We start from the raw sequence: 23,264 nt of genomic DNA, 5'->3' as shown, positions 1-23,264 counted from the left end.
AGACCAGTCCTGGTTAATCTCGGCCACTGCCTGCTGGCAGAGAATCAAACTGAACAATTCCTGTATCACTGAGGGTCCTAGTACCGACTCCTCCCAGGGATGGCCTTTTAGTGTCAGATTTTTTATGTTTCTGTCCCTCTGCCTATTGTCTTAAAAATACACACACACACACACAAAAGGCAGTGGGTTACAGACTGAAGTAGTAATAAAAAATAATGGAATATAACCAGGGGCAATTTCCTAACTGCCAAAAATACAATTAAGAGAGAATAAAACTTCCGAGTGGAGCCTCCCTCCTACATTGCAGTAAAAACATGTAACTCATGACTTTGTCGTAGTCTAATTTCTCACTTTTAAAAATAACATTAAAATCATTTGAATTTAGAGCTAATTAAAAGCATTGTGGTAGCTTTAAATTTAATGGAAAATTCATTTGTGGGAAAAGGATAAAAAATTAGTCTTTTAATGTATAAAAACCATAATATTAGAAATGTTGCAAGTGCGTACAATTCAAATTAAAAGTTTTCCAGCCCTGGCTGTCTGCTGAAGCGCAGCCGGTTTGATCTACTGTGGAGATAATTATTCTCCAAAATGATCACCATTCCTGGGGCCACCTTTGTCAGAATTAAGTGAATTCATAGGTGTGGGTGTTCTCAAAGGTTTATGTTTTTTCTACAACATCTGCCACTCGTTTTGGAACTATTTATCCTCAAATGGGCAAACAATCCTAAACACTGCTGCAAACTCTGGAAAAGCCGTAACTAGCACCTGTTACAAAGACGGTACAATTTTTAACTTGTTTGGGGAGTGAGAGGCTACAGAAAGGAATCCCCGTCACTTAACCATCATGTCGAAGATCACCTCGCAGCTCAAGTTTCCTTCCGGGACCCCACTTTCGGCTGTGGCCTCTCTGTGGTCAGTGGGAGCGGCCTCGGCCTGGAGCTGTCCCTCCTCCGTGGTGGCTTCTTGGGAAAAAGACACAACAGGAGCAAATTTAGAAGAGAGGAAAGCAAAAGAAATTGGAGCCAGGGAGTCCGTCGGGCCCTGCGGGCCAAGGGCACCCCTCTTCCATCGTGACAACCCGGTCTGTGCCCAGACAGGGCCACCCGCGTGTGGCGCTGCTTGAGGTGGCCGAGCTGCTCACCCGTGTCACTAGCCACAGGGCTGAAATGACAACGGCGGTCACTCGCCCGACACCTGTGCCTCCACCACCAGCACAGACCAAGCTCTCACTCGGGCTCCCACGTCCCGCGAGGCACTGGCCTGGCCGCCACCTCCTCACCACGCAGTCAGGACAGAGGGAAGAGTGTAAAGGCAGACGCGTCCGCCCTGCACCCGTTTTCCTGCATTACTTCCCGAGAACGCGTGGAACCACACCCTCGAGAATGCTGCTGCCTCTCATGCGGGCTCAGCGGGCTGGAAGAATTTCTGCCCCTGCTTTTCTAAGCTCGCGGGAGGGGCAGACACAGCTCTTGCGAACAAACATCAACACTTCCATTCGGAAGGGTGGCTGCCGGCAGGGCAGTAGCTGGCAGAGCTCTGTTTAAGGACTAGTGAGGCGGAGATGCCCAGTGGAGAGGAGACCAAGTCCTGGGTCCCTGAGGTCACCGGGATCCTGATGCGCAGCCCAGTGTGCTTTGCTGGCGCTGGCTCTCACGATGCTGGGGACACGATGGGGGCCGCGTGAACGGCAGGCGCCTCCCCTCACCGGAGGGTGACGGCTCCGAGCCAGCAGCGCCCTGGGCGCCCAGCACATCCTGGCCCGAGTCATGTTGCCAAGGAGCCAGGTAAGGGGAGGAGAAACTTGGGGGTCCCCTTAAAACTCTGTTCTCCAGCCTCAGCCCAGGGTCCAGGGAGCGCTGGATGCTCAGCCCCACTCAGGACGAGGAAGCGGCCCCAGGACTTTGGGGTAAGGTGGGGTATTTTCCTGTCCCCAGCTCCTCACTGTCAAAATGTCACCAGCTTTCAAAAGTTGTCCCAAACCATCCAGCCTACCAGGGAAGACTACGTGGAAGGGGTGACTCGGTAATTACAGAAACACATTCAGTGTGGAGAGCGGCGAGCCGTGCAGCCGTCGTGCACCCCAGGGAAGGACAGGACGGCCTGGCACGGCGAGGACAGGCAGGGAGGAGCGGTGGGGGTGGGTGGGCCTCTCTGGTCCTGGTCTGTGGAGCACAGGGTGGCAGAGGACGGGGCTGCGGGTGGTGGTGAGGTGGGAGGGGCCGGATGCGGCATCCGAAGGTTCCTTCGTGGCTCTGGAGGGGTGGCCAGGGCTGGGTAAAGGCCGGTGGTATTTGGAGGAGCCAGGGCTGAGACAGCGCTGGCACATGGTTGGCACATAGCTGAAGCCTCGGAGAGGGTGTGGGCACGGCTGAAGGCCCAGCGGCGCGGGTACAGCCGTGGACACCGGCTGACTGCGGAAGACGGTGGGGAGGGAGCTGTGGGCGGAAGGTGGGGAGAGGAAGGGCAGCTGCTGTGGCCAAGGGGAGGGCAGGGCCCTCGGGACTGCAGGGACAGGAGGCAGACAGGAGAGGAAGGCGGGACTGAGATGAAGGCACAAGTCAGGTGAGTCCAGCCCCAGAACCAGGAGGAACAGACAGCAAGCACAGTGTTCATTCTTCTTTAGACTCTGTTTAAGGCTGACAGGAAAGCCCAGGTGGAGGGGACAAGTGGGCACGAGAGAGGAGGAGAGAACATTCAAAGGTCCTGTGGTTGTAAGGGCAAGTGCAAGCTAGGCTGGGCACGGGTTTGTCTGCTTTGGTCCACAGTAGGCAGCCCTGATGAGGAGCCCAGGACCAGGCTGAGGATGGCAGGACTCTGGGGGAACCCCACAAAGGATCCCTCAGAGCAGCAAACCCAGGGCCCCCGTGCTGGGGAAGAGGTCCTAAGGAGAGGCAGGAAGTGGAAGTCGGGGAGGGACGCTTGCTGGAGACCCATGGCGGGGGCCACACAGAGCCTACAGGATGGGGTGCTGGGGACCTTTGTCCCGCCATTCAGCTCTGTGCTTAAGGACCGCAGAAGAGGGGGACGGGCCTGGGGACCCCTCGGTCTCTCCCCAGCTCCCCTGCCGGGTGGGCGAGACCCCAGCAAGGGCGGGAGCCCTGCGTGCTGGCAGCAGGAGGGAGGAAGCTGCTGGCCGTGGCCGCCTCAGGGAGACGACGGGCACTGTCCGGGTATCCCCAACAGTGAGGGGCCCTGCTGATGCCGGGCAGGTATTCGTGTTGGTCTGCGGCTCAAACGTGCAGCACCCACCCTCCACAGAAGCCTGGAGTCTGAGGGAAGGAAGGGCCGCGTTACAGTGAGAACAGCTGCGGGTCAAGGGTGGAGGCTGGGACGGAGGGCGGGGAGCCGCGTGTGCGGTGAGCTGGTCTGGCTCCCAGCATCCCCAGGGGGAGACTGGCCAGGGTGAGACGTCCGGGCGGCGGCGGGGCAGAGCCAGTCACGGGTACTCAGAGTTCCCGCCCGCCAACCCCGACCCATCTGCAGAGAGGGGCAGATTTTGGGGTAGGACCACCGGGGACTTCCCAGGTCGAGTCTCCACCCCGAGACTGGTGTCACCAAGGGGAGACGCAGACCGAGAGGGAGTGGCCCCATGGGAGGAGGCAGCGATCAGAGGGACAAGGCCACTGCAGCCGCCAGCAGCTTGAGGGGCCAGGAGGGACGCGGAGCAGCAGTCCTGGGGGCGGTGGCCCACGCGCACGGCAGGGCTCAGGCGCTGCTGTTCTCAGCCAGGCACCTGTCTGTTGTAGCCTCGGGCAACCGTCTAGCGCCCGGAGGAGCATCACAGGCGCCGTCCCCCCGCCACGAAAGCAGGGCTGACTGCACCCCAGGATTCACACTGACTCCCATTTCATCCCCACAGACACCCTGAGAGGCGCTAAGGGCCCCTCTGTGTCCCGTGTGTCCCCCAGAACCAACCGGCAGATGCAGCAAGGAGCTGTCCCGCCCGAGCCTCCCCAGAGGGGCACGCAGGTGCCTCCCGCTGCCTGGGAGACGCGCAGGCTTCCTGTCCCCTCCCACGAATCCACCTCAGGGCCCAGGAAAATTTGCAACTAGAAAATCCCTGTCAAAGAAGTGCGTTTAAAATGCAGTACCGTGGTCCTCTCCTGCGTCTCCGCGGGCTTCCTGCTTTCTCTTTTCCGCCCGTCCTCCTCTCCCTGAGGTGGCCGATGTCCCCTGCGCCGCGCTGCACTTCTCCGAGTGTCTGTGCATGCTACTCTGTGGGGGACGACACGGGACACAGGGTGAGCGACGGCTCCGGGCGGCTTCCGGACACACGGTTAGGGCCAGGGGAGCACGGTGGGCCCCACACCCGGACGGATCTCGTACGACAGCGCCTGTTTCCAGCGTGCCCCTTCCCACCGTGTTTAGGGTGAGCCAGAAGCAAGCGTGCTCCGTTCTGAGGAATACAAACCAACGAGGATACCAAATTCATTTTCTAGAGCGCTCCTGTACCCTGTAACGTGAAAACGGATGTCGGACCGGAAGCCTGGTGTCGGAGTCGCTATCACGGCTGCAAGGTGCTGGGTAGCTCAGACCGAGCCCCCTCTCCAGAGCTCACGGACCTCCGAAGACGCGGGTGGCTGCTTTTAAAACTGTATACAGCATTCAGGATTAGGGCATCACATTAGAATCGCCTGTCAGCGATGCCCGCTTTTGTTTTTTTGGTACTGGGGATTGACCCTGGGACCTTGCACTTGCAAGGCAGGAGGCGGCACACTGAGCTAAATCCCCGGCCCCTCACATCTTATTTCTGAACACTTATGGTAATTTAAGATCAGCTAGGAAATGGCTGCTACCTGTACAGTGCACAATATGCTGCTCCCACCCAGCACCCCACTCAACCACTCTGACCAGGACTGTCTGGGTTCATGGGCTCAGAGCCGGGTGGACACGAGTGGGAGGAGGTCACCGGTCTCCACAGCGCCACCTGGGCTACGGCGCTGGCAAACAGTGCCAGAGCACCCACGCCGTCCGGCCGCCTTCGGGGCTCTGGTGGGCGCTGCACAGAAGGAGCTGTGTGGCCAGGGCTGGGAACGCGGACTCTCAGGCCCTTCACGGGAAGGGTCGGCCAGAGCCCGGTCCCCAGGACAGCTGTGTGTCAGCTCCGGAGAGCGGGGGACTCCTTGGAGGAAAGCAGCAGTCCCTCCTCCTCCTGGGAAGCACACGGGGGCACACAGATGTGACAGGTCCCTGTGCCAAACGTAACCCTATTCCAGAGAGGACGGGCTCCACCCCAAGCCCCGGCCGGGTTCCCACTGAGCAGGACAGGGTCTGGCTTTGTGCGGCTCTGGTGCAAAAACGGGCCCTGCGTGTTAATGACAGCAACCTGAATAATGTACTTTTCAAGAATCAGGTTGGATTCCAGTGGGTAGCCATCCTTCATCTCCAAACAGCTCCGTGGACATGTAACTCACTATGCAAGTCATCCACTTAAGAGGTATGGCTTTTAAGTATTTCCCAGAATGGGCAGGCAGTGGCACAATGGGTTTTAGAACATTTCCCTCCCCCCAGAGCACTCCATACCCACTCGCAGCCATACCTCATCCTGGCAGCCACAAATCTACTTTCTGTCACCATGAATTTGCCTGTCCTGGCTGTGTCACTAGGTGGGTCATATGACGTGTGGCTTTCTGTGGCCCTTTTCATGGCTGGGTAATATTCCAAAGCAAGAACAGGCTGCAACCTAGCTGTGCACAGGACTAATACTGATATGAACAGTTCTGTAGCTGTTTCCTGTGCGTGTAGGTGTTCAGGTCATTGGGGCGTAAATCTAGGCGCGGCACTGCTGAGCCCTGTGGTGACTCCAGGTTAAATCTTGTCAAGACGCCACTGTCCAAGACGGCTTCACTATGTTAATTCTACCTGCAGCACACGAGGCCCCCCGCTTCCCCGTCCCAACTTCCCACGGCTGCCTGTTCCACAGCCCAGACATGTATCTATCTCCCCAGCAACCCCGGAATGCGGTTAGCTTCTCCTGTACTTGCTGAGTTCTCTGGCTCCTCAGAAGAAATGTCTATACAGAGGCTCTTCACTGGGCTTTGCCCATTTTTAATTGGGGTGGTGGTCTTATTCTCAAGCTGTAAGAGTTCTCTGAACATTCTAGATACAGTGCAGATATGCTTATGACAGGCGCTGAGTTAGATGGAAATTAATAGGCAGGCAGACGGGCTGGGCCCTGGACGGAGTCGGTAGAGGACGAGAACCCATCGCAACCGCGGCTGCGGCGCCTCTGAAGGAGGCCAGGCCTCGAGACCAAAGTCACAATGGCCAGGCTGTCACGCTTCCCTGAGGGAAGAGTGCAAACCTGAGACTCTACTGGAACCGGCTCCACCCAGTCCACTTCATCCAGATGGACACCAGTCACCCAGGTGACCGGCCAGAGCATCGGACACCCCTTCCCCAAAATGCCTCTGTCCCTTCCACGCAGCCGGGCTGTGTAACCTGCCCCGCTCTCCGATCGCTGTTAGCTGAGCCGCTATCCTCACTGGTCGAATATAGTTGCGCCCGCCTTGTACCCACCTCCTGATTTTGCTCTAGGAAACAACCTTGGAGAAGGGACCTCAGTGGCAACTCAGCTCAAGGTCCCTTCCTGTCTCACGGGAGCTATCTCTCAACAAATCTTTCCTACTCAACTTCCACTGTTCCTCAGAATTCATCCTACCATTCTGGGGGACATGAGCTCGGTGTAGCTGACACCTAGTAGGTTAGGAATTACATTCCCCCTATATCTTGCTTTCTTGAATGGAAGAAAAAGTTTCAAGACCACGTGCTGAACGACAGTGCAGTGGACTCAGTCTCTGCCTTCTCCCTGAGGCTCACTCGGAAGGGCAGTTTGTACTTGAGAATTCTACACTTAGGCAACACCAGCTTGTCGAGGTGCCTCTGTGCCACTGCTGCTTGGATATGAAAATTTCGTGAAGAGAGTTAATATTCCAGGGCTCTCCCAGTACCCCATCCAGACAAACACAGCTACCCTAATGTTTTCTTTAAAGAAACAAGATTTCCCACACAAAAAGTCGATTCGAGATAGTTCAGAACTTCATAAAAGTACGCGAGAGCATCCAGCATCTGCGTGGTTTTACAACGCCCCCAACTCCTGGACACTCCTGTTTTCAAAAGGACTTCATTCCCTGCGTGAGCAGGTGCTGGCCGTGGGATTCCTGTCTAGTCAGTGGAGGCAAACGCTGCACCGCTTTCAGGACCAGGTGGCAGAGGGCGCCATGGCCTCGTCCTGCCACTTGCTCTGAGCTGTGGGGACATTGGGCCCTGTGCAGAGGGCCGAGGCAGGGACAGAGGCTTTACACCCGCAGCTGCGCCCAGCCTGCAGCCTCAAAACACCCACGTAAGGAGGACCCACGGAAACAGGGGTCTGGAAACCAAATGCCTGTGGTTTTAAGCTGCTAAGTTCTGAGATAATTTGTTACCTTACAGTTTAGATTCAGAATGGCCCCCTCCCAAAGGCTCAGATGTCCTGAGGCTGAGCTTTCGCAAAGTGACGGGATCGTGGGGTGCTGTACCTACGAGTGGGCGAATCCACGGGGAGCCCACAGTGGAATGAGGTGGGGCCGGGTCAGAAGAGGCGGCCCCTGGGGTTGCGGCATCTCCCGCCCACTGCTTCCCGTCCCCTCTGCTTCCTGGATGCCACAGGAAGAGCAGCTGTTCTCCGCCCAGACCCTTCCTGCGCCCGGTCTCCCTGGGAGCCTGCCAATCCCGGACTGAAACTCCTAGAAGCGTGAGGCAAAGAAACCTCCTTTAAACTGTGGGTGCCGCAGCAACAGGGAGGAACTGGCTCTGCCTGACGCAGAGCGTGAACACAGTGCTGACAAAATATACCTAAGCAACGTATTTTCTGGTAGGGTCCCAACAGCACTATTCTCGGAACATCTAAGAGATATCTGAAAATCACATTCCCTCTGTAAAGAAGCCCAAATCCAGTTCACAGGAACAAGTGGAAAATAACACCCTTAGGAGCCAAGGTGGATTCCCCAAAGCTGTGGGCAGGATTTGGCACGCGGGGTGTCAGACTGCACTTCCCCAAGAGTATCTGGATTTGCTACCTGCCCCCAACTCTCGGGTGTGTCCCTAAGACCTTAAGGTCCACAGACGCCACCTTCAGTCCCGGTGGGATTTTCTCATCCCACTCTCCTGTGTGGCCCCGTGTGCCGCCTGCTGAGGGCGTGAGCTCCTTACCCAGCGGGAGAAGCCCCTGCCGCACTTGGGGCACTCGTGGACCGTCGGGCGGAAACCCACAGCGTGGTGTTTCTGGAAATGTGTGTCCAGAAGCGACTTCTGCTGGAAGTGTCTGTGGCAGGCCGAGCAGGTGAAGGGCTTCTCTCTGGTGTGGGTGCGGACGTGGACTGCCAGGTGCCGCTCCTGTGGTGGGGGCACGGCTGGTCTGGTTAGGGGTGGTTTTCAGCAGGAGACATTATTTACCCTACAGTGCCTTTTCCTAAGCGGCTAACAAAACTATTGCAAACTCACTCCCCAAGGACCGTAAATCTCTCCTATGCATGGGGACAGACCTGCCCCCCTCTTGTAATTAACTGGAGGCTGGCTCCCTCGCCTCCCGGGGGACAACCTGGGGTGGTGGCATGATGATGTACCTGACATCTACCAGACAGTCATCTGCAACCCCCGTGCTTGCTAAGGGCTGACAGAACCTGCCAACTTCAAAATCTAAGGCTCAGAATTGAAATTCAGGGGATGGGTACGTTAGGAATCCAAGTATTTTCCCTTGTACTTTCTCACAAAGTATGTGCGGTCTTCCCATTGAGCTGGTGAAATAAGGGTGAAAATAAGTTTTCTTAGCAAAGAAACAAGCAAAGCTTTTAAAAGCAGGATTAAATAACTTGTGAAATCGGGCAATAGTAAGGGCAAAGTCACCCCAGAGCTCACGCCTGGTGTTTTATCTAAAATGCTGAGACTGCGGGGGTTGTGGCTCAGTGGCACCCGCCTGCCTCGCAAGCACACGGTCCAGAGTTCGATCCCTGGTACCAAAAATGAAATGAAATGCTGTGCCTGGGCTAATGAAATGCGTGGTCTTTCGCATCACCGTCAGCAGCTTCATTGACAGCCCTCCCTCCAGCGCTCCCCTCCAGCTCCCGGGCAGGCTCCTCCCCTCTCACACATGTTCCGGTGGCCTCCCTGTCCCCTCCCTAGTCCCCGCTGGGACCACGACCTGGATCACATGCTGGCTGCTCTCTGTCCCCCAGATACCCAGTGGCCTCAGCGGAGTCCTGGCCCGGGACCCCATTGTGACGCTCCCAGACGCTCTGTAGTCACAGCGTTAGCTACCTGCAGTCCCCACTGTGGGGTCAGGGACGAAGGGGCCAGAGAGCACCCAGCGCTGCAGGGCAGCCCCAGAGAGCGTCTGATCTTGTGGGCGACCGGGTACTTGCACTTAATGCGTTAGGGATCCAGACTGAGAAACCGGAAATCATTTTTAAAGTTAAAAAAAAGTATCAATACATTTAAAAATAAACCGACGACACGTTAGCGTGTTTCTGAAAGGTGCAGGCAACAAAGCAAATGTGCCTCTTGGCAGTTAGGCTGCCAGTTAAAACGCAGGCAGGGACAGGCAGGACTTGGAGATGTACAAAACCATTCCCTGTTTCTCTGAAACTCACATTTAACTGTCCTGGGTTTTATTTACTAAATCTGACAGCCCTATCACAAGGACCCAGAAGGAACCCCATCTCTGCTTCTACTCCCTCTGGTGGGGGACCCTGAAATATAGGAGGAAAATCTAGACTCATGGACGTGCAATGCAACAAGGAAGCAGCCTTTAATAGTTTTTTTTCCCCAAATAATTATGGTCGTTGTTCTTTATGGTACACCAAAACTCGACAGGCGGAACTTTTTAAAAAAATGGTTGCACTGCCAGTGATGTAGCTCAGCAGCACTGCACCTGCCTGGCAAGTGCAAGGTCCTGAGTTCGATTCCTGACACACACTCAAAATTGGCTGCCTCGTGGAAACTGAAACTAGGCCACTCGACTTTCTGTTCTGTTCTGTGGAAACCCATTTACCTGTCTCGTACTTCACCCAGGCACAATTCTGTAACATGGATAGATGGTTGGGAAAATATCTGCACTGGGCTGTGGGACTTGTGGAAGTACCGACATACTTCATCACGTGGATTAAACCCCGCAGCTCACCAGAGAAGTCCTCCAGGGTCAGGAAGCTGTGAGCTCAGAGGGCTGAACAGCAATTTCCCCAGAGCCGGACTGTCTCTGGAGAAATGACAGCCCATCACCAGTAGCACGTTTCCCTCGAGGGACAGGGCTGTGTCCCTCATGGTCATCAAAACGCCTCCCAGATGCCCCAGAACTGCGTGGGCAGTGCGGGTCTGTGCCCTGCTCTCCGCTGTGGAGACAGCAGGGTGGGGAAGTCACTTTTCCTCCTGAAAGCCTACGGGCTGTGGAGGGCACCCGGGGGCACACAGGATGTCGTGCTTCGGATCCAGAGGCCCCCCAGAGCCTCTGGGGGTGTTTGGGAGGTGACTGGGTCAGGGCGGTGCGAAAGTGGCAGAGTCCACTGATGGATGCCATGCTGAGGAGCGGGGGAGCCTGGTGGGGTGGGGAGAGTCCCTGGGGCCGAGGCCTGGAAGGGTACAGGTCCCTCCGGCCCCGAGCTCAGCCTGGCTTCCGGCCTGCACGGGGCGCTGCTCCTCTACCATGCCCCTGCCTTGGAACCTCTACACACTGCGAGCTCAATAAACCCTTCCCCCTCTCACTTGGGGGCGCTACCAAGTAACTCAGCGAGTAACTAAGACACAGGTATTCAAAACAAGGTATTCAGGGTCAAGATTTAAGAATGCCAACACGTTTCAGAGTTTTCCAAGAACGTTCTTAGACGAAACAGCCTTGTCTTTGCGGCCAGTGCAGGAAGGCGTAGACAACCCTGGCCACCAGTCACACTGGGTGGGCATCGCTGCTTCTGTTTGTGCCAGGGCACCACCGTGGCCTGGCACCAAGTACAAATGCCAACACAGCCAAAAGGGCAGAGCATGTGGGTGTTACGGTGGCAGTGGTCTGGCTGGTATGGAGCCAGACCGTCTCGAGGGCCTCAAGGGTACGAGCGTAGTCCACCAGCCGCTGCCTAGAACGCTCAGCTCCCGGCTGCTCCGCTCGTACTGTTCCAGCAAAGCGTGACCTGCTGGGATTCTCCCGCCCTCCCCGCCTCCCGGGTCCCTCTTCTCCACCCCTAGAAGCGGCCAGGGCACGCACCTGCTTGCAGGCGTAGCTGCAGTGCTCACACTTGAACCTCTTCTCGTTCTTGTGGGTCTTCTGGTGCTGCATGAGGGCGTAGCGCTCGTGGAAGGTGGCCGGGCAATAGCGGCACTGAATCTCCGTGGCGTGGTACGTGTGCAGGTTCCGCAGGTGCACACCTGAAACGCAGTGGGGTGTCACGGGCAGGAGGCCAGCTGGCGGCCAGGCCGGCCTCAATCATGGCTTCTCAGCCATGGGGTGTCCTGGTGGGGTGGGTGGGCAGTCCCGAGCCCTGAAGGACATTCAGCAGCATCCCTGGCCTCCACCCACGGGCCACCAGTGGCACTCCCTGCTGGGGTGGCAGCCCCAGACCCACCCAGGGTCCCCCACAGGAACCTCGTTTAACATCCTGTATGTGCGGGGTGGAGGCTACCCCCGGCCAGACACTTAACCCTGCACTTTGAGAAGCTGACCGTGGGGCGAACAGAGTCTGGGCTGATACGGGACTCCCAGAACCAAGGCAGAAACTGCATTTGAGGCAGGAAATACCCGGATGCTCGTTTGGGATCTGGGTCACTTCCCGCTCACATCCTAACATGTGGCAGAGCCGAGTAGGAGCAGGTGACTGCTGCGTGACTGAGGGACACTTCGTGGTCCCCACTCAGACGCTCCCAGATCGCAGTCTTGCCCAGCAAGAGGAAGAAGGCCAGGCTTCCTAACAGAGCCGCCACGGAGGCGCACAAGGCATAAACTACCACTCCGTGGTGGTGTCAGAAGTCTCCACCTCTCTAGCAACTGGCTTGCCATCCTTGTGTCCTGCCAAAGTCCCTTCTGGTAGCTATTTCAGAAATATTTCGAAATGATGTTTCCTCTCTGGAATGTCTCAGGGCTGACTAGTGAATTTCCATTCCTGCTAGTGTGGTGTGCGTATCACGATGGGCTAACATTTCCAGAAAGAACAAAGACCACCCACGAGGGAGACCCGGGAATCCGGAAGCAAATCCGTGAGGCTCCCAGGCTCCTTTATTCTCTCCTTACGAGAATCCTCCCCGTCCTGTGTAGTCCCTGAGTCACGGGGCCACCTCGGGACCCTATCTTCAGGGGGACCATGTCCTGGTTCCAATTGGGACCCTCAGCCACTTCGGATCTCAACCACAAGGACATGCCCAGGGACATGCCCAGCCCAGAGCCGGCAGTGAGCATGCACTTCTACAGCACGGCCGCCAGATGGTGCCGCAGGACCTCTGCAAGACACTCGTGGCCGGCCTGGCAGCAGCCAGCTGGCTCTGCTAGTTTGCCCCTGTGCCCAAAGACTGCCCGCACGGGGGCAGGCCGAACCACTCACGCAGGTCGCTCTTCCTTGCAATGATGGCGGCACAGTGAGGACACTGGTACTTGGGCACGTTCTCGCCGTGCTTCTGGAGGACGTGTATCTTCATGGTGCCGCTCTGGGTGAACCGGGCGTGGCAGACGTGACACTCGTAGGGCTTCTCACCTGCGCACCAAGGACAAAATGACCCTCTGGAGCACGACTCCCCTCGGAGCTTCATCCCAGGCCGCCTCCTTCTTGGAGGCTGGCGCCCCCGACTGGCCCCAGGGCACTCCAGTCCGGCCAGGCAGCAGATGCCCCGCACAGCTGGGCGCGCACCATCTGCATGGGCGGCCTCCCTGACCCCGGCGTTCCTCGGTTCCGGGAGCGCATGGTTCCTACCCTTGGGCTCTGGAGGGCCGAGTGCACACACACACACACACACGCTCCTGACACAACTACAGCACACCTGTCACGGAATCGGCAGTTTGTAGCGTGCTTGGCTTTAAAGCTAAGAAGTGGACTTTCCAACAACCAAGAACCCTGCAGAAGCCAGCGCTTCATGGCAGCCTGCGCGTCACTGGGGCACAGCACGCGATTTATGCCTTTGTGAGGGCTCTTAAGGGGCAGAGCCAAAGGCCCGGGTGAGCTCTGGCCCTGCTTTCCTTCTGCCGCTGCCCAGGCTGACTTTATGAGCCCGGGCTCGCCGGCCGTGGGGGAGGGACGGCACTCACCTGAGTGGATGCGCATGTGGCGCTTGAGCTTGTAGGTGTCCCGGCTGGCGTAGCTGCAGAGCAGGCACTGGAAGGGACGCTCGCCTGTGTGTGAGCGGATGTGGCGCTTCAGCTTGCTGGCCTGGGATAGACGCGGGTGGGGGAGAGTTACTCGCGGCAGCTTTACAGCAGAGACTTAGGTTAACCAGACTCCCAATACTGGATTAAAGAGCCGTTACTTTCTGTGTTCTGTGGTCTCGACCTGCTTTTCACTGGATAAGCGCAAGACCCTCTGAGAGGAAGACTTCGGTCAGAAGGGACCCTGATATTCAACTTCGCTCTACGGAGCAAGGACTGAAACCTCGCTGTCCAAGCCACAAGGTTTTATACGTATGGTCCAAGGCCACAAGTGCAGGTGGAAACACAAATGCCAGAACTGTTCTCCCATAAAGTGAAAAATCTCGAACCAGGGAAAATGCACTGCACCATCATGAGCCCTGAGGACCCAGTCCTCAAGGACACGGAGTGGCACAGGCACCCCTTGCTGTGAGTGCGGACACCAGGTGTCGGGGGTTTCCACAGAAGGGAGAAGTTTTAAGTGGAAGAAACCATTCTAATCTGGCCAATTACATATCCCAAGCAACTAGATAGCAAACAGCAGAAAGCATCAGGTTTGGACGCCTTGGACACACAACCCTGCTTGCTCACTGACAGCCCTTATCTGCCTCTAGCAGGAAACTCGGGGCGGTCGCAGTGGGAGCTGCGGTCCGGACGCCCCAGGTGTTCTGCTGTGATCCAGGGAAGGCTGCGACCCATCTGCCCCCCTGGGATCACCAGCAGGGCCGAGCTGAAGAACAAGACCAGAGGCCTCAGAATGGAAGCAAGAGCCAGGTTTTTAGAAGAAAAGCTTCTAAAGTCTAAGAAAAAGTCTTTGAATATTTTAGAAAGTAAAATGACACAGAAGGCGCTCAGTGCACCCTGACTTAGCACAGACCAGCAGGCAAGATTAGGAAGCTGGGCCAGTGGGGAAGATGGCATCAGCGGGGGAGCTGGGGCCCAGCAGTCTGACCTGGGCTGTGCCCAGCTCTGAGCCGCAAGAGGCTCTGACCCGGAAGCAAATCCTTGGAACCGCCTGCCATCACCGGAGGTCTGCTCCCAGCCGAGGATCCAGGGGCCCCTTTGTTCTCTAAAGCCACTGCTTTGCGTCTTTTTGTACTACCCAGACAACCTTTCACTTAGAGGAGAGAAAGATGTTTAAAAACAACAATCACAGAAAAATTTTAAAAATCCTTGGACTCCAATTGTGACCCTGTCTGTGAAATTCCCTATTTTATGAAATGGGGTTGCGGCACTACTACATTTAAACTTAGTCCTGGTGCCCTTTAACTTAGATCCGCTGGAGGTTTTCTCTTCCCAAGTGGGCTCACACCCAGGACTGGCCTTTCTTCCTAAAACCAAGCCGAACCCCTCAAACAGAGCCAGCTTTGGAAAGTAAATGTCAGATGCCACCTCTGATTCGTCTAGTGCCCTGCTAATTCTGTCAGAAGGCACAAAGCGGACACCCAGGCAGAGATGACCAAGGCACGTAAGTGAAGTTTAGAAAGAGTTCTCTCTCTAGATGGCAGGGTGACTGCCAAGTCCCTGCATTCAATCCCCAGCACTGAAAAATACGAAAAAGGCCAGAAATGGCCATCAGGATGCTTGGTATCTGACCACGGGCTACTGAGAAAGTCTCAAAATTGTGGCAGAAATTCCTGTGTCCTACATTACAGCAAATCCACCTCAATTTTGTGGCACTGAGTATGACATAGAATAGGAGACAGACTGTTACGGCTGTGTCTAGGTGTCCCCTAAAGCCTCGGGTGGTCATAGGTGGGGCTTTTTCAGAGGTGCCTGGATCTGGAGCCTGTGGCTGATTCCTGGTGCAGTGCTGGGATTAAGGGTGGTGATTACTAAGTGGGTCCACCGATTGGTTTGGCACCAACCTAACCCCGGAGCCTGGATACACAAAATGGGACAGAAAGAGGCTCGTCTTGGCCCTTGCTTGCTTTTGCTGTTTTCTGCCCACCATGAACTGTTTCTTCTCTGCAGTGCCACGCTGCCCTGGAGCTGGCTGGTTATAGACTGAAACCTCTGCAAACTGTGAGCTAAATGAACCTTTCCTCCCCTAACTGTGGGTGTCAGGTATTTTGTATCAGTAACGAGAAAAAGTAACTAAGACACAGACCTTCTTGACATATCCTAGAATTACTTTTTTTTGTACCAGGAATCGAACTCAGGACCTTGTGCTTGCAAGGCAGGCGGGTGCCACTGACTACATCCCTGCCCCTAGAATTAACTTCCTGAGCACAATGAATTTTATTTGTAATTTGAGCACCTTTAAAGATTATTTTCACGAATTAGCAATGGAAGGCAAAAAGGAATATACTTTTCTTTTGAAAGTGAGAAGCAGAAACTCTTTCACAATGGGGTCCCTGACCGCGCGTCCCATGCGCTGACTTACCTCCACACTCGCGTACTTGCACAGGGTGCATTTGAAAGGCTTCTCATGAGTGTGCTTGTAGCGCCTGTGCCGGACAAGCTCTCCGCTGGTGACAAACGCCCTGTCACAGTCCCCACACTTGAAGGGTCTGGTTCCTGTAAAGTCACACAGTTTAGACATTTTGATTTTTTGTGTGGTGGTGCTGGAGACAGAACCAAGGGTTCTCAGTAGTGCTAGATTCATTCTTTACCACTGAGCTGCATCCCCAGACTGATTTGTACTTTTAAGACAAGACTTAACCATTTCCAAGGATTTTATAACTTATAATTTATACTTCAGGCTCGAAACGCTTTCAAATAAAGCAGCTCAGTAAACCTCAAGTACTGCGAACTTATGTGAGATGGATATCTGCAATATTCTATGCTTTTTGTTGAAATTTCAGAAAAAAGGAAAAATTAAAAGTATAAGACAATCCATGCCAGTCAAGCAAGGCCTCTTCCCACTGCAGGATCCGTCCAAGGTGCTCTATGGATGCTGGAACCCACGGAGCCCATTGCAGCTGTGTGCACTGTGCTTTTCCCTACACCTATGTACCTGTGATCAATAATTTATGAATTAGAGACTAGCAACAACTGACAAGTATGATTGTTGAGACTGACAAAAATTAAGAGACGAACAGCAGCTAGAAATAAAACTGAACAATTCTAACAATGTACTGTGACAGGAATTATTTAAAACTTTAAGAGTTTTCATTTGTCAGGGCCGGGGATTTAGCTCAGTGGTTCCGCTGACTGCCTCATAAGTGCAAGGTCCAGAGTTCGATCCCCGGTACCGAGAGAGAGAGAGAGAGAGAGAGAGAGAGAGAGAGGGAGAGTTGTTCATGTCTGCAGTTTCCCGTGAGGTCTGTTCAGACCACAGGTAATGGAAGCCACAGAAGGCAAATTGCCTTCTCACGCAGCCCCACCCCACTCCCCAGGGAGCTGCACAGCCGCCTCACCTGTGTGGGCGTTGATGTGGTTCCGGAGGAGTGTGACGGTGCGGAAAGTCTTCAGGCAAAGGTGGCACGTGTGGGGCTTCTCGCTGGTGTGAATCTTCATGTGGCGATTAAAGCTCGAGAGTCTAGAAGACGTGAACACGCAGAGGTTGCACTGGAAGATTTGTTTTGTTCCTACAGGAAGGAGAGAGAATCTTTATGACTAAAAATCATCCTTTCAGGCTCAGGATTTAGCTCAGGGGCACCGCGCCTGCCTCGCAAGAGCAAGGTCCTGAGTTCAAATCTTGGTAGAAAACAAAAACAAAAACTCATCCTTGTGCGGTTCAAGCTCTGTTTCAGCACAGTAGAGGAACTGGCTTCCCCTCAGGGCACAGTGCTGCCTCTCAGCAGCAGACCGCACAATTCAGAACACGGTGCTGGGGGGAAGAGGTGCCTGAGAAGCCTACTTCTGTGTGGCCGGGCAGGTGCTCAGCTCTTCTTGCGGGGACTGGGAGGCAAACGCCATCCAGAATGGTGCGATCTGAACCCAGAGCCAGGCCACTGCCTAGCAAACAAAAAGCTCTCGGTTTGATTTCCATCACTGGAGGAAAAAAGTAGTTGACAGCCGTATGTGACTATCTTAAATTTGGGTTTGAAAATATCTTCCTTACAACGATGGCTGCAAAGAAGGAATGTGGGGTCCACCCACGTTTCCTAACAAATCTAGAGGGGCCCTGGTCAAGGTGGTTTTTGACCATCCCTGATTGGCAGAAATTAACATTCTCCATCTGTCAGAGAACTGTTTCACCCCACGCTTCAAAGGATCTCCACAGACACCTCGAAGAAAACCAGCTCAGACTGAATAAGCAAGATGTTAAAGCAAAAGCCAGCAAAAAAGAAAAAAAAAAAAGAGGACTCAGAACCACAAACTTCAGATGCCAGAATTATTAAATGCAGAATATAGCTGTGCTGTCCATCAAAATTAGTAAAGAACTCCAAAAAGTTATCCCTCCAGGAAAGCAATGAAAAAACTGGCAAAAACTGTCAGAATCAATTTTGGGGGAACACCGGAAACTAATCAAAAGCTTGCAGGAACCAGAGGAATACTTAAAAAAATCTGGCTGACTCCCAGGACACAGAGAACTCTGTGGAGATTTAATATATCTGGCTCCGGTCCCCATCCCCTAGCTCAGTGGTATCCTCTGAAATAACAGTTCAAACGCACAACACCAGTACCAGAGAGAGCGGAATGGAACTCATTCACAAAAATTACAGTTATGTTTTGTGACCCGAGAGGTGGCTCCCTGCAAGGCCAATTCAAAGGCTGCACCTTCATCTGTCTTGCTTAGCCTGGCACTCAGTGCAAAAGAGGCTTTCTGGGGTGAAAGGGACCGTTTTGTAAATCATTTATAAGTAATGGCGAACGAGGGAAAGAGACAGTGAAAAGCTTTGAAGGCAAAGCTGGGGAGCAGTGTGCATGTTCCAAAGAGCTCCAGCGCACTCCTGGGAATACAGAAGGCTACGGACACGCCCAGGGCTTAGGGACCACAGGAGAAGGTGTCACGTGCTCACCTCTGGCTGCCTCTGAGTCTCCCGGGAAGCAGGAAATGAAGGCTAAGGCAGAGCTGTCAATTGCCTGGATGACCCCTGGGAAGGCCAGGCCCAACAAAGACAAAGAGCTTCTCAGCTAGAGCTGAAGAGACTTTTCTGGTTTCAAGTGTTGAAAGATATTTTTGTTCAGTCACTAGCAGGGATGTCCGTGACCACACTAAGCAAAGAACGCAGACTTTACATATTTCAGAAAATTTACCAATCAAGCAACAACCAAATGGAAGGAGAAGAACACTCTGATTTCTATGAGACCTATTTTAGATTCACAGACACAAATGGGAAGAAAGTAAGTAGATGTAAAATAAATTCCACAGGAAGAGTAACGAAAGAAAGGCTGCAGTGTCTATATAGTGGTACCTTGGTTCATGAACTTAATTCTTCCCACAATTCTGGATGCAAAACGAATTGGATGAGAACTGAGTTGAGTTTCTCCAGTTCTTGTCTAATTCAGTTTTGGACCAGAATCATGTAAAGAATGAAGTTCATGAGCTGGGCGTGGTGATGCACACCTGTAATCCCAGCACTCGGGAGGCTGAGGCAGGAGGATCTCTGTGAGTTCAAGAACTCAGCCTGGGCTACATAATGAGTTCCAGGTCAGTCTCAACTACACAGTGAGACCCCGTCTCAAAAAAAAAAAAAAGAATGAAGTTCATGAACTAAGGCACACTATACTAATACCAGACAACACAGGCTTTAAGACAAAAGCTGTTACAAGGGACAAAAATGGTACAGTATAATAATGAAAGGCCCATCTATCATAGCTGAAACAATTATAAACATGCATGCACCTAATAACACAGCTCCAAAATACCTAAAGCAAAAACTGACACAAGAGGGAAAAAAATAAGTCAGTAGTAGTTGGACACTTCAACACTCCACTTTAAACATTTCAGACAACTATGTAGAAGACCAGAATGGAAATAGAAAACTTCATCACCACCATAAGCCAAGGAGACATAACAGGTAGCTACAGCACACAACCCCAACAACAGAACATCCTTCACAGGTGCATACGGAAGATTCTTGAGGACAAAACACAGGTCAAACCACAAAACAAGTCTCATTGAAATGACAGAAATCACATTTTCTCTGACCGTAATGAGATGAAATTAGAAATCAACACCAAAGGAAATTTGGAAATAAATAAATAACGTACTCTCAAATGACCAAGGGGTCAAAGAAGACATCACAAGCAAACTGAAATAATCAGAGATGAATGGAAATGAAAACGTGGATGATCAAAAGGTATACCGTGGCCTAGAGCAGTACTCACAGGGACATTTTCAGCTGAAATATGAGCATTAAAAAATAGCATTCAAGGTCAATAACCTAACTTTACACTTTGATGACCTAGAAAAGGGAAACAAAGCTAAACCCAAAACTAGTAGAAAGAAAGAAATAATAAAGATTGGGATAGAGATAATAGAAAAAATAAACAAAAAGTGGATCATAATTTGAAACAATAAATTTTTTTGTTGTTATTGTTTTTTGTTTTGTTTTGTTTTGGGGGGGGACAGGGTCCAGGCTGGTCTTGAACTCACAGCGATCCTCCTGCCTCAGCCTCCTGAGTGCTGGGATTAAAGGTGTGCACCACCATCCCGGCAACAATCAATGTTCTTACAGTAAGAGGAAAAAGGACAACATAGGCACCATGGTGTGCAGGATCCATAAACCAAGAGGCCATAAGCTCAGCCTCCTTTTCAAGCCAAGAAACCTAAATGAATGACTCCAGACATACATGAAAGAAATGGGGCGGGACAGCACCTTCCCTGTCTCCATGGTGTCACCTCCCAGCCCAGGCACCCTTTGCTATGAGGAAGGGAATCATGCAAGTGTTGCCAAATAGGATTTTTAAACAACAAGCCTGAATCCGAGATATTGGGGATGTGATTTCTGAAGTGAGAAATTTTTTAAACAAGCCAAAGAAATAATTTTTGGGGATCAAATGTATCCTGTGGGCTCCTGGAATGCAACTGGTTTTCATACAGCTTTACGAGCTCTTCAGAATCCTCCCCTCGAAGCAGGACCATTCACCTCTGAGCACCCACCCTCACCCACAGGCCTCTTCCATGGCAAAGCTGTCCAGACCCACATGGCACACAGATCCCCAAACCACAGCACCAATCATTTCCTGCTGCTGGACCTATGGCCTAGACTCTTAGGGCTCCTCAGTCCTCCTTCCCGGTCTCCAACCCTCCTGCAAGAAGGATCCTTTGTCCAGGCTCAGAAGCCTGTGCTTGTGCCTCTAGAGGGTGGGGCTCATCTCCCACCCTCAAATTACTTACACCCTTCAAACGCTCCCCTGGGGAGACAGACAGGGAAGCCCAAGACTGGGCCTGCTCTGCGTGTGCACCACTCCTCCTGTACACCTCCACTTCCGCTGAGTTTTTAAAAACATTTTATGTGCAGAACACAAAACGCTTTTGGGCTTGACTCACAACTTGGAACAGTAGTTTAAATTTTTCCCCATTTCCTAAGGTTTTGAAAGCAACTAAAAGTCAACCACATAAAACTTCAATTTCCACCACTTTCCCACAGAGGAATGAGAGCCCGTCTATGGGGCTTCTTAGGCAAGATGGCCTGGCCTACCATTTGTTTTTCTCTGACTTTTTGTAGAGCTGGGTTTTTCAATATTAGCTTGACCCAGTGCAGGCTTTTCTTTCTGTTCTTCCACGTTTAAAGTGGAAACGGTAAAAATAATTTCGTCTCTTCCTTCATCTCCAGGCCTGGCTTCCACCAGAAAGAGCTGCTCTTCTGCTGTTTGAGCCCCTCCTCCTTCAGCCACCAGCTGGCCCTCCTGACCTTTCTCCAGCTGAAAAACAGAATGAACATTCAAGCAGACGCAAGAGTATTAATTTCAATGTGATTAAGCTCTGCTTTGAACCTCAGAGCCATAAATAAAAGCAAAATTTAAAGACCATGCATTGCAATCAAAATGCTTAAACCATAATTATTTAAGGTTCTTGTGGCAAACCTAGCTATTAAAATAAATACGATGCACTTCAGAGTATTCAAATTAACATAGCTTTTAAAACTCTCAAAAAAAATGTAAGGTCCCTTATGTTTTTCCTGGGGAGTTTTGTTTTTACAGTATATTACATTCCAAAGGAAGAGTTATCCATATATTACATTCCAAAGGAAGAGTTTTAATTATTTAAGGTTCTTGTGGCAAACCTAGCTATTAAAATAAATACGATGCACTTCAGAGTATTCAAATTAACATAGCTTTTAAAACTCTCAAAAAAAATGTAAGGTCCCTTATGTTTTTCCTGGGGAGTTTTGTTTTTACAGTATATTACATTCCAAAGGAAGAGTTATCCATATATTACATTCCAAAGGAAGAGTTTTAAAGAATTTTTATTTCCTCTGTGTGCGCGTGTGTGTGTGTGTGTGTGTGTGTGTGTGTGTGTAAGGCTGGTGATTATAGAGTTATCCATATATTACATTCCAAAGGAAGAGTTTTAAAGAATTTTTATTTCCTCTGTGTGCGCGTGTGTGTGTGTGTGTGTGTGTGTGTGTGTGTGTAAGGGGCTGTTGATTCCAACCAGCTGTATCTTGGTCAACTCTGAGCTTTCCCACAGGCTCACCGCTGGCTTAGGGTCTTCTTTGACCACCGCCAAGCTCTCCCCCAGCAGATGGAAATTCACCTCCAGCTCCTGCTGTGGGGACAGCTCCTCCTGGACAGTGATGGCCACACACTGCTGCTCGCTCTGCTGGGGTTCCCCGCTCAGCCACAGCAGCGCCGGCAGCACACCCCCAACCTCCTGCACCTCCACCTGCACCTCTTGCAGGTGCTCTGTGCCCAGCCAGCCCGTACTCAGCAGGCCCAGGTCTCCCGAAGCCAAGTGCACAGTCTGCAGGGTCAGGGCGTGCTTGTCATCCTCGGCCGGGGTCGCCACCAGCTCCAGCTGCAGCTGCCCTTCCAGGAGCAGGGCCTGCAGTGGCCCCTGGCTGCCGGTGGCCTCGGGCTCACGAGCAGCACTGTGCAGGTCTAACGCTTTCGGGACCCTGTCTGGCTCCTCCAGCCCTTTCTCTTGTGTTGCCTTTAGCTCTTTGATTCCTGTGAACTGCTCATTAGAGGGGGCTGAGGAGAACTCGGGGGCTGCCATGGTGATGTGGCCTAAGGGAGAGAGAAGCAAAAAGTCTTGCAGGGCGCTGCAGGGCTTTTACGGCCGCCCATGCTGGGACAAGGGTCTGGCCTCGAAAAGCTCTGGGCTGCCTGTACTGCCCCAGGCCTCTGCTATGCGGACTGAGGCTGCAGGCGCTGCCCAGGATTCTAGAAGGTGCAGGTGTGGCCCATGCACGCTGCATGCTAGTGGGTCAGGGCTGAGCACTTTCTGGGCTGGTGCATACCGTGCCCTGGGAGGCTTTCCATAGTGCACGATTGCAGGCCCAGCACCGTGAGGCCTGGCACTTTTGGGCCTGGTACTTTTGGGCCTGGTGGCCTGCAGCAACTCACACGCGACCCCGCTGAGGGGTCCCCCCCCCCCCACTGCGCGTGCTTTGCTGCGGCCTTCCCCTCCCTGGGTTGCTGTGCTCCCCCGTCCGCCTATGCACAAAAGGCAGCAGAGCAGGTGGGGGAGGCACTCTACCCCCCGGGTGCAACCTCACCGCTGGAGGCAAGGCCTTGTGCCCACCCACGCATACACCATGGGCTCCGCCTCTGCACCTCGTGCTGCAGCCGCCGCTGCCGCCACCGCAAGGGTGAGCACAGTGCGCAGGCGCAGGGGGAGAAATGGGGCGGGGCTGGAAGAGGAGGAGGGAGAGTGGGGGTTGGGAGAGAAGTGTGGGGGATGAGGGAGAAGAGACGGGTGTGGGTAGGACAGTGGAAATGGGAGAGAGGAAAAGTAAGGAGAGACGTAGGTAAGGTGTAGAGGGGTCCTGAAGGGGAAACAGAGTCCTGGGGTTGGTGATGGGCAAGGGAGGGAAGTGGAGGGGCCTGAAGGGGGCGCTGAGAATGGGGG

The 23,264-nt window shown here is 53.2% G+C and overlaps 1 protein-coding gene across 7 annotated transcripts; it reads right to left on the bottom strand.

The window, feature by feature from the left end:
* Positions 1-192: 192 nt before the first annotated feature.
* Ctcfl (CCCTC-binding factor like) lies at positions 193-23,245 on the bottom strand. Of its 7 annotated transcripts, none has more exons than XM_010628796.2 (11): positions 22,912-23,245; positions 21,888-22,420; positions 20,890-21,112; positions 16,714-16,884; positions 15,738-15,871; positions 13,256-13,376; positions 12,558-12,707; positions 11,231-11,391; positions 8,194-8,376; positions 4,095-4,218; positions 193-965 (listed from the first exon to the last, which is right to left on the bottom strand). In XM_010628796.2, exons 1-11 carry the CDS (start codon positions 22,943-22,945, stop codon positions 835-837), a joined length of 1,965 nt encoding a protein of 654 aa, XP_010627098.1. In that variant the 5' UTR covers positions 22,946-23,245; the 3' UTR covers positions 193-834. The 7 variants fall into 7 exon arrangements, with proteins under 7 accessions (XP_010627098.1, XP_019063662.1, XP_010627102.1 ...); XM_019208117.1 differs by having other exon boundaries at positions 193-962; XM_010628800.2 differs by having other exon boundaries at positions 21,948-22,420.
* Between the last annotated feature and the right edge of the window lie 19 nt (positions 23,246-23,264).

Source organism: Fukomys damarensis, unplaced genomic scaffold (genome assembly GCF_012274545.1).
Source record: "Fukomys damarensis isolate Sample0158 unplaced genomic scaffold, DMR_v1.0_HiC HiC_scaffold_22, whole genome shotgun sequence".
NCBI classification, from domain to species: Eukaryota; Metazoa; Chordata; class Mammalia; order Rodentia; family Bathyergidae; genus Fukomys; species Fukomys damarensis.
Note: the sequence above shows the minus strand (reverse complement) of the source record. Positions and strands in the feature narration are given on the sequence as shown.

What these genes read in the sequence shown, in the direction of transcription:
- Ctcfl (XM_010628796.2), bottom strand. Translation starts at nt 22,945, where the DNA reads ATGCGTGGGTGGGCACAAGGCCTTGCCTCCAGCG. An exon ending in GCAAGTACGCGAGTGTGGAG is followed by an intron (nt 13,377 to 15,737) that starts GTAAGTCAGCGC and finishes CGTCTATCCCAG; the next exon opens with GCCAGCAAGCTGAAGCGCCA. An exon ending in GCAGCTACGCCTGCAAGCAG is followed by an intron (nt 8,377 to 11,230) that starts GTGCGTGCCCTG and finishes CCCCCACCACAG; the next exon opens with GAGCGGCACCTGGCAGTCCA.